General features: G+C 41.9%; 1 gene segment (V, D, J or C); it reads left to right on the top strand.

Moving 5' to 3' along the window:
• The first annotated feature begins 4,592 nt into the window (after nt 1–4,592).
• LOC125965467 (T cell receptor beta variable 20-1-like) lies at nt 4,593–5,789 on the top strand. The segment is given in 2 exon segments: nt 4,593–4,782; nt 5,100–5,789. Coding segments are annotated over 2 exon segments (381 nt in total).
• The last annotated feature ends 4,826 nt before the right edge of the window (nt 5,790–10,615 follow it).

The raw sequence follows: 10,615 nt of genomic DNA, 5'->3' as shown, positions 1-10,615 counted from the left end.
GAGAGAGGAGAGGGTAATTTCACAACACAGATTTTTTTTTTTTTTTTTACCAAATACTGGAAAACAAAAAATGAACAGAAAATGGTCCCTTCCTTCAGAAAGATAATAAAAGTCTAGTGGGGAGAGAAATGTGTAGAAACATACTGTAATCAAGCATCATAGAATGTGTGCTTTCATCAGAGGTATTAGTGGAGTGTAGGAAATAACACAGTCAGTTCTGTCTGTTGACATCAGGAAGGGCTTCAAAGGAAAGGCAAAATGTGAGATGAAACTCGAATGTGAGTAGGATTTCACCACCAGATGGAAAAACACCAGCATAGTGATACAGGCTTAGGGAACTACGGCAGGAGAAAATCACGAGATAAGATAGGGAAAAGATGCTCACCACCTCCTCCCCGGAATATGGCAATAGGAGAAAATTTGGGAAAATGGGTGGAGCAACGTTATTAGACAAAACTGGGCTTCTAGTTCTAGTGGGCCTTCCTTGGATGTGTGCGTAGAAATACCTACCAGGCTCTTGTAAATGTAGGCTTGGCACTTAGAAGAGTCAGGCTTCAGAGAAATGTTTGCATGACTCATAAGCAGACCGGTGACCAGTATTATTTTGCAAATGGTCTTCATATTTTGTGTATCTTTTCTCCTTTTGTGGTCTGCCACCAATCTATCAAATTAGGAGGCAAGTGTGTTAATTCTTGGAACTTCATTTTGTCACAAATATTTATTTAATCACATAGTTCTGTTTCTAGAAAAGATTGACAGCCCATATTATTCAGACTAACCCTCCCACTGCATACAGCTAAAAAGGCTGTATGAAACATATTTTTAAATCATTCTTGGAAGCATTTAAGAGTCCCAGTCTCCTCGGTGTGACCCTGTGTCTCTTGGGACAAGCAATTTTGGGGAACACGTGGGGAGTCCCTGACCATTACGTACAAGCCTTGGCTCCAGGCATTTTATTCGGGTTCCTTCTTGAATTTTGTGTTAACTTTGGCTTTCTTCTCCCATATATTCTCCCACATATTCACACTAGCACCAAAATACTGAGAAACAGAGATGGAAAAGAGATACTAACCCCTTGAATAGTATTTAAAGCACTAAAATGTGACATGATGAGAGTTCCAAGCCCTCACTGCAGCTAGCGCTCTCTGAAATGGTAAGGAGATAGTTGGGAACGGATGGATCTAAGATCCTTTACTTTGTCCAGACCATGCTCACAGATGCCTCCAAATCAGTCCTCCCCTGAGCTAGCTGATGCAGTGATAGACCAGTAGGAGACACAGCCCCTCGAGCTCTCTGCTCCCTGCGTAGAAGCCATGCTCCAGAAATCCTGGGAGGGGGTGAGGCTATCTGTCCAATGAAAGAAAGGAAATTAAAGGGAGGACAGTCAGAGATAGGCAATCTTAAATGTAAAACAGATAGTAGTGGGAAGCAGCCGCATAGAACAGGGAGATCAGCTCGGTGCTTTGTGACCACCTAGAGGGGTGGGATAGGGAGGGTGGGAGGGAGACACAAGAGGGAGGGGACATGGGGATGTATGTATACATATAGCTGATTCACTTTGTTATACAGCAGAAACTAACACACCATTGTAAAGCAATTATACTCCAATAAAGATGTTAAAAATTTAAAAAAATTTTTTTAAGAGATAGGTAATCTTGTTTTTCTTTATCTTGGGCATAACCAGAAAGGATACGGATTTCTTCCCGTCAGTGGAAGAATTTATGAAACAAAGCAGATGGACTTTACTTGATTTTAAAACATCTACTCTAAAACTATTGAAACATTTACTTTTTCAGAGTGGTCCTAGTACAGAAAAGAACTCTTTAGTTGTGAAATTTCATAATAGCCCCCATTCCCATAACCAAGTTGTAAAAGAGTTACTGTATGAAATGAAAGTCAAAAAAGTTAAAGTATCACTAAATGCTTTCTTAGCAAGTTTTAAGAAGCCATTGCATCTATCACCTAGGAAGAACAATTTATGGAAAAATAAAATCCAATTTCTGAATTTAAATATACTGGAAGCAATCAGTAGTAAATTAGGCAAGTCAGAAAACCAATTTAACTGTACACAAACTTAAGAAATATTCCAGAATTTTGAGGAAATAGAAAAGGATATGTGAGAAAAACATACTATCCCAGCAGCTTTATTCGTGACAACCTCGAACTGGAAAACACCCCATTGTCCATCAACCATGCAATGAATAAATAGAGTTACACTTAGTAATAGGATAAAATATAGCAAAAAAACAAATATTATTTGCACAGTCATGAATGAATCTCATACACATAATCTTAAACAAAAAAGAAGCCAGAGTACAGACTATATACAAAGTTAAAATAATGGCTACATTTGAGGACATTTTTAATTTACTTGGAGAGAAGCATGAGGGAGGCTTCTGGGGTTCTGAAAATGTCCTATATCTTGATCTGGGTGATAGTTATATCCTGGGTTGGCCAAAAAATTCATTCGGGTTTTTCCATAGGATGCACTCATTTGTGAAAGTTCACTACGCTGTACACTCAAGATTGGTACAGTCTATTATGTGTACTTTATATCTCATTTTAAAAGCTTAGAAAGACAATGATAACAACAACCACTTCAAACTGTGGTGACTTAAACATGTATTATGTCTCATGATTCTGTGGGCTGAGCGGGATCGGCTGGGCCGTTCCCACTTGGGGTGTCTCATGCCGTCACGATCAGGTAGTCCCTGAGGCTAGAGACACCTCAAGGCTCCAGTTACCTGCACATCCAAGCTGGCTTCTTTCCACACATGCCTGATCCCTCGCCTGAGGTGACGGGAACGGCTGTGGACCAGCCTGGCATGTCTCTCTTTCTACATACAGCCCCTCAACGTGGTTAGGTGAGTTTCCTCACAGCATGGTGGCCTCAGGGTAGTGAAAATGATTACCTAGTGGCTGGCTTCCCCGGAAGTGAGAATTCAAGAGACCCAGGTGGGATCTACAGGTGGAAAATCATAGCATCACCTCCATTCAGGCAAGCCCAGATTCAAGAGGAAGGGACTTAGAGGAATGTGGATACTGGGAGGTGTGCTTCATCTGGTACCATCTTTTTTTTTTTTTTTTTTTGTACGCGAGCCTCTCACCGCCGCGGCCTCTCCCGCCGCGGAGCACAGGCTCCGGACGCGCAGGCTCAGCGTCCACGGCTCACGGGCCCAGCCGCTCCGCGGCACGCGGGATCCTCCCAGACCGGGGCACGAACCCGCGACCGCTGCATCGGCAGGCGGACCCTCAACCGCTGCGCCACCAGGGAAGCCCGATCTGGTGCCCTCTTTGAAGAGTAGCTACCATAGTATGAAAAATTGGTACTTCTGATCCTGTCCCTCACTGCCTTGGACCAATGACGACTTCAGAGCATCATGACAGCTGCTTCATTTGCAAATACTGTTTCTGAGGTCAACTCTAATCAAGAACTATAACACGAAGAAAATTCTGGAAAATTTGTTTCCTCCTTAGTTAAGTTGATACAGTAATATAAAACACCGCAGGTATATACCTAATGGCTGGTGGTCCTCAAAAGGAGTAGAAAGATTGTCTTCTGATCCAGGAGCTTCCGGCCACTTCATCCCATATGTCACAATATTGTGCCAGAAGTAATCCATTACAAGGCACATTCACCTGCTCTTTGCAGAAAAAGTAGTTATAATGGGAGATGATCCCATTCTAATGTGATCCACCCCATCATAAAAAAAAACCAACCACAAGAGCATGTCAGATGGCCTTTAATACATATATCAGTATTATGTGTATAGTAATAAGTAGTATGCAGTAATTTCCATGATAAAAATCTATGTCACTAGAGCACTAATACAATTTGATGGGTCAAATTCTAATTCCACCTTTTTAAGTTACCCATTCCAGGTAAAAAGAACTAAATATTAAATGAAAACACAAGTAGGAGGTTGTTATGAAAATGAAAGTATACTGCCTTGGAGAAAAATCTTTAACCTCTTTGAAATTGCTATACATTTCCAAGCCTGAGCCGTTTAGAACATATTCTAACATGTTCAAAACAGAAATAATTCCCTAGATCTCCTATAAGCTATTTCCATTGTCCAATGCTTAGCTGACGACCTGTATCATGATGAAATAGCTATAAATTATCCTCATAGCCTCCACGTTGATTTACACAGACATACAGACTGTAATAAATAGATATGTTTAGCATTAAGTCCATCAGTATGAGGGGCCTGGCATAAGATAGTCATGAAATACATACTTCTTTGAGAAGATGAGGAAGTGTCCTTATCAGTGTGAAGAAACATTGAGCTTCTAGTCTAGGATTTCTTATGTTCAGCCATAGTTCTAGTGATTAACGTAGTTAATCACTCGTTCTAGTGAGTTGTCTTGGTTACTTTGAGGATATGTTATAGAAGTAAAGAATTAACTATAATGTCATTTACTACACAAACATATAGCTCTTTCCTTATATAAGACTAAGAAACTGAAGTCACTGCAATGATCTAGGTCTCAATTTATGTTCTATAGAATTGGGAGTTGAGTTAGAACATCTCTGAGGCCCCTTCCAGCAGTGTTTGTAGAGTTCTTTGATATTCAGAAAGAGCGATGGATCCTGCATCATTGGCAATGATGGCCACCAGGAGGCAGAGTTGAGCATCTTTAGGATTACATAAACAGTCGTCCCTCCTTCTAGGGGTGGAAAAAGGAAGATTGAAGAGCAAGGTCCTACCTCTCTTCGGAGACGTGTGGTGTGAGGCTGGGTCCTGAAGATGTTGGTGTTTCTGCTGCTTCTGGGACCCGGTACGGGCCTTGTTATCTGAGTAGTTTGGGCAAGTGTGCGTGTGTGTTGGCACGAGTGAAGTGACAGCCAGAGGTTGTGGGGTTTTTACACTGATCAAAATGAGAGGGAACATCCGTGTTCTCCGGAGCTGTAAAGGGTGAGGTGAGAAGTCACCCGTCAGGGGAGACGGGGGATTAGGATAGGCAGATTTCACAAAACAAACAGGATTCTCTGGGAGCTGAGAGAAAGGTGAGCGAACGTGGCTGTGATTTTTCTGCCTGTGGTCATGTCTGTCTGTCCTGCTGGCCTCTCATCTCCTTGACCTCTGTCTCAGCAGGCTCTGGGCTCAGTGCTCTCGTCTCTCAACATCCCAGCAGGGCTATCTGTAAGAGTGGAGCGTCTGTGACCATCCAGTGCCGTTCAGAGACACTTCAAGCCACAACTGTGTATTGGTATCATCAGTTCCCCAAACAGGGCCTTGTGCTGATGGCCACTTCTAATAGGGGCTCTGATGCCACATACGAACAAGGTTATACCGAGGACAAGTACCCCGTCAGCCACCCAAACGCCACATTTTCATCTCTGATGGTGACAAATGTGCATCCTGCTGACAGCAGCCTCTACTTCTGTGGTTTCAGAGACACAGCGCTGGGCAGAGATCAGAGACCAAAACAAGAACCTTTGTAACAGCTCCCACCCCCCACCCCACCAAAGCCATGGAGCCCCGTGGAAGGAGGTGTGGAGAGAGAAAAACCACAGCCTCTCTGACTGAGTCAGCTGTGATCGTGTGTATGCAGAAAGAGAGAGAAAATATCTGAGTACGGAGCGTGGAAAAAGCATGGTGTTAGAGAGCCAGCCATATGGGAATGGAGCTGGTCCTATACATGGCCAACCAACCTGGAAAGTTCCCTGGGCTGAAAATTATAAAACCTGGATTTTTCTTCTGACTCTGCCATGTGTTAATCATATCTTCTTAGATAAATCAACACATAATCCTATAGGCACATCTCAAAATGCTTCCATAATGCACTGTGTATTTTTATAATAAACTCTGGCATTTGTCTCTCCAAGAAAATTCAGCACTGTCTTGTCACCATCCTAGGCCCTCAAGATAAACAGAATCATTAGGAGGCCAAGTAGAGATGTTCACTCTTGAAAGAATTCAGGGATGTGCTATATATAGTATTGGGGTTGATGAATGAACAGGGTAGGACTGCATGGGGTGCACCCTTTAAACCCAGGTACAGAGCATGCCCCGAACCTTCACAGGGAATGTGTTTCTGTCTCTCAACAAAGGTGTCAGAGGGAAGAGAAGACAGAGTAAATAAGAAAGACTTCAGACAACAAGTCTTGTCTATAAAACCAGAAAGTTCTGTCGGAAGCCAGAAGATAGTAAGTGGAGCAGTGAGTGTAAACCCCTCAAAAAAATCCCTTTATAGGAAAAATCACACATTGACCACAAATACTGTATGGCCCGCGAAAAAAACAAAAGATATTAACATACACTTAATAGAAGAATCATCTATGATCAATAAACACATGAGGAGATATTTGACTCCACTGGTGATCAGGAAACATGAAGCAAGACGCAATGATATGTAAGTTGATACCCATTTGATTAGCAAAGAAATGTAAACTGTTAGAGGGGGTCTGGTCCACAGGATTACTGCTGTGAGCATAAGTGATGCAAACAATTGGGAAACACTGGCATTAACTCATATAGTTGGTCATTCCTTTATTCCATGACCCAACAAATCCACTACATCAAGGAAGCTTCTGCATGTGCTTATCATGCAGAAGACATAAATAAAAATCTGTTCTCAGCAGCACTGTTCACAGTAGCAAAACCTGCAACCAAGGCACCTATGCATTGACAAGAGAGTGAATGAATAAACTGTGGTATATTCATGTGGTGGAAAACTACATACGTCCGTCAAAATGAATGCACTACAGGGATAAGCCATGTTATAGGTAATCTTAGCAATATAATACCAACTACAAAAACTAACCCTGGTAAGATTTTGTAAAGCATGACACAGTTTTTATAAAGCTAAAAGCAACTGAATCAAGAAAATAATTTTCACAACCTCAGATATATTAGAAAAATATTACATTAAAAGTAAAGCAAGAAACAGCTGTCGCTGGAGCTGGATTTTACAGCTCACGAGGGCCCATTGTACACATCTTTCCCAACTTTAATGTCAGTGACATCATGCTAATAGCTTGAAATCAGCCATAGTAGGGATGTTTACACCACAGTAATCAGCAGACACCACAAATCAGGGCTTGTTGTATTTTCCTCCAGAGAGCTGGTTGTCAAACATTTACCAACACACAGTGGCAAGCGAGGGTGATGACCCAAGTTCAGGATGATGTTTAATGTGGGACTTGGATGAGGAGTGGCAGGAGATGAGATGGGGGTAAACCACATAGTTTAAATATTTAAATATTGTCAAGGTCTACCTTGCATATCATTGGATGAGTGGGGCAGATGTTTCATAATTACCCACTATATATATATATATATATATATATATTTTTTTTTTTTTTTTTGGCGGTACGCGGGCCTCTCACTGCTGTGGCCTCTCCCGTTGCGGAGCACAGGCTCCGGACACGCAGGCTCAACGGCCATGCCTCACGGGCCCAGCCGCTCCGCGGCATGTGGGATCTTCCCGGACCAGGACACGAACACGTGCCCCCTGCATCGGCAGGCGGACTCCCAACCACTGCGCCACCAGGGAAGCCCCTCCCACTATTTTTTTAAATAAATAAATAACATGCATCAATAAACAATGCCTGTGTGTTATGAGTCAAGGGTTAAGACTAATCAAATCCTATGTATATGAGACCAAAAAGGAGAGAAAAATAAAAGAAATAACTGAAGGGATTATAGTTTGTGAAAGAGCAGGATGAAGGACATTATATAGTGAGAACCAGGGAGCTGATGCTTAGACACCAAGTGTGAAAATGAAGACATGAAGATAAGACCTTGTCCCTGACCAGGTGGAACTGAACAGAAAAAATGGGAACCAACTCAGCAATGGACCTGCTGCCACTTTATATCTACATGATGACCATGTCCATTTGTTACTGTGATTAAATACCCCACATAAGTTCAGTCACCTGCCCTCAGACTTTGTTCATTTCCACTGAAACCAGGGACCTATTTTAGTAGCAGCCCCCTGCTGTGTCAGCATTTCCAGCCTAGAGAGCTAGTAAAATATTTTTTAAATATCTCACTGCTTCCTTCACCAACAGCAAGGAACAGATAAGAGCATTTTATGCTCTGGCATGAAACATAGTTAAAGTGATAACATCTCTATCTCAAGCTGTCATTTATTTCCTTCCTCTACATTAAGCGTAAGAGGATCATATTCCAGTGTCAGTTAGCATGGATGGATGCTGCGTCCGAACTTACCTTTTCCAATCCAGCTGACTATCAAGGTCAGCCTGCTGCTCACATGTGTTATTTTAGGGGAGTATGGTATATTCTGAATATGATAGTAGTAGTACTACTACTATTATAGTAGTACTGAATATAATCCAGTCCAAATTTGTGTCCTGTCCTCCTTGAAATAGGACCATGAAAATAAAATCCTACATTACCTCCAAATTTTTCGTGATACAAGTGGGAAGTTTTTTAAGTGTAATGCTTTGTCTTCGTGCTCTGAGTCTATACTCTACTCTCTGGGCTATGTTGTATTTGAAACCAAGTTAGCCTCCGAGAGCCCGTGACGGATGGAGTAAGAGATAGACTCTTATCTCCCCCTCCCCCCAACACACACACACACACACACACACACACACACACACACACAACAGAGGCACAGTGTTCTCCAGTAATAGAGAGGCCATGGAGAGAATTTCAGAGGCTTTGAGGGAGTCAAGAGCCTTTAAGTCTTCCATATCCTTGGAGATCACCATTCTGAATGTCCATTTCTTACTCAATACCCTACTTTACACATAAGAGATTGGCAAGGTTGTGAGTCAACTGGCATTGAAATTCAACATCTCACAAAAATAATTTCTGGAACTGGTTTACAAGACTCTCAACACAATTGCTGCAGTATATGATATGCGTTAGGTGTCTGAAGGTGATCATTTGATTGGCTGCTTCCCTGGGTTTCCATTCTGCAACACGGAAAGCAAAGCAATTGGACACTTTTGAGTGATCAAGAGTCAATTTCAAATAGTGTCGAAATATCTTACTGTTTTTTTTATCTGTAATTCTCTCCCTGGTTCCATTTTTTAAAAATCAGTTAAGATGCTTTTGTTTTTTTTAACACAAATGGACTATTGACTAATTGACTGCTGGTGACAATCAATTTTTCCTCCCTTTGGGAAAGGTATGAGCGAAAACACTAAAAATTATTCTTATATGCTTTACACCAAGATTTGTGTGTCCTTTTACCAGAAACATTACTTTCTCCTCATTACACAGGGGGCAAAAGATGTTTGAAAATACCCTTAGAAAGATTTTAGTCTAAGTTATTACTGAGGAACCTCAACATATATGATGTGGAATTTAACATAAAATTGAGTAGGAGCCATTGAGGTTTTCTTACAGACAATTTTTTAGAACAGTTTCAGGTTCACAGCAAAACTGAGCAGAAGGTACAGAGAGTTCTCATATACTCCTTGCCCTGCCATTGAGGTTTTAAGTATTGGACTTCTGTAGTAATTGTTGTTTGCTGTTCTTGCTGTGTGTGTGTGTGTGCACTGTTTTGTTTTGTTTTGAATTATTTTGTTATTTGTCATTTTGTTTTGTTATTTGAATTATTCTGGCATTCCACAACAATGGGCAGTGTGGAAAGGATGAAGTAGAGAATAGAGTCAGCCAATGCCATTGCCCAGCCAGGCGATAATGAAGCTATAGGACAATGATGGTGGTGCTAAAATACGGGGAAATGAGAGATTTAAAACACAGTTAGGAAATAAAATCAAAGGATGGGGTAATTGATTAGACACAAGAGGCAATATATAGGGGGGATGGTTGTGACCACCAGCCAGATGGTTAGGAGGACCCAGTGGAAAGAAGGTCATGATTCACTTCACATTTGGGGTGCCTTTGAGACAGAAATCTGACCAGAAATATGCAGAAAGCAGTTGTATGTATAAGTCAGGGACTCAAAAAAAAGGACCTGGATGAAGGTAAAAATTCAGGACAATTTCCATAATTGGAAGAATGAAAATGTATATGGTCCCTTGATGATAGAATATACAAAGAAAAGAGCAGAGAACTTAGGACAGAGACCTGAGGAACCCACTCACCTTGAATGTGGCTGCAAGAGGTTAAGGTTAATTATACTGATCAACAACACCAATCAATGGGATTGGTGACTACTTGCGCAACTAAGTACTAGTAAATCTCTGCAGTACCCCAGCAGGTCACCACATCGATGGCCGCGTGTTTCTTAGTTCTGCTCTGATACTTGGTGGCCCTCGCTGCGCAGTGTGGAACCAGCAGCTCCCCACTCACCACGAAGGGGGTGCAGGCGCTGAGACACCAGAGGGCATGTGAGAAATGTGCCCCTTTGACCACTAGGGGGTGATGTGGTTCTTTCTGTAAAACACCTCTGCGCATAAAGGGCAGGCACAGACCTTCCTTCATCTGACAAGATTTGTCAGATACTTGAGGGAACTCAGGTGAGACCCTTTAGGTAGTGGTTTGGAACTCTGGGTAATGATTAGTCAAATCCATTGCACCTGCCTTCACTAATTAAGGTTGTTTTAAGACTTGCCTCCAAGGGGCACGTAGCCTAAATAAGATGTTTGCCTGAGTTATTTTCCAGGAAACTTCACGTAGTTCAGCTGGGCCCAGAGTCAGCTGTGTCTAGTTTGAGCTGAACTTGT

The sequence above is a fragment of the Orcinus orca genome, chromosome 9 (assembly GCF_937001465.1).
Source record: "Orcinus orca chromosome 9, mOrcOrc1.1, whole genome shotgun sequence".
Lineage (NCBI taxonomy): Eukaryota > Metazoa > Chordata > Mammalia > Artiodactyla > Delphinidae > Orcinus > Orcinus orca.
Note: the sequence above shows the minus strand (reverse complement) of the source record. Positions and strands in the feature narration are given on the sequence as shown.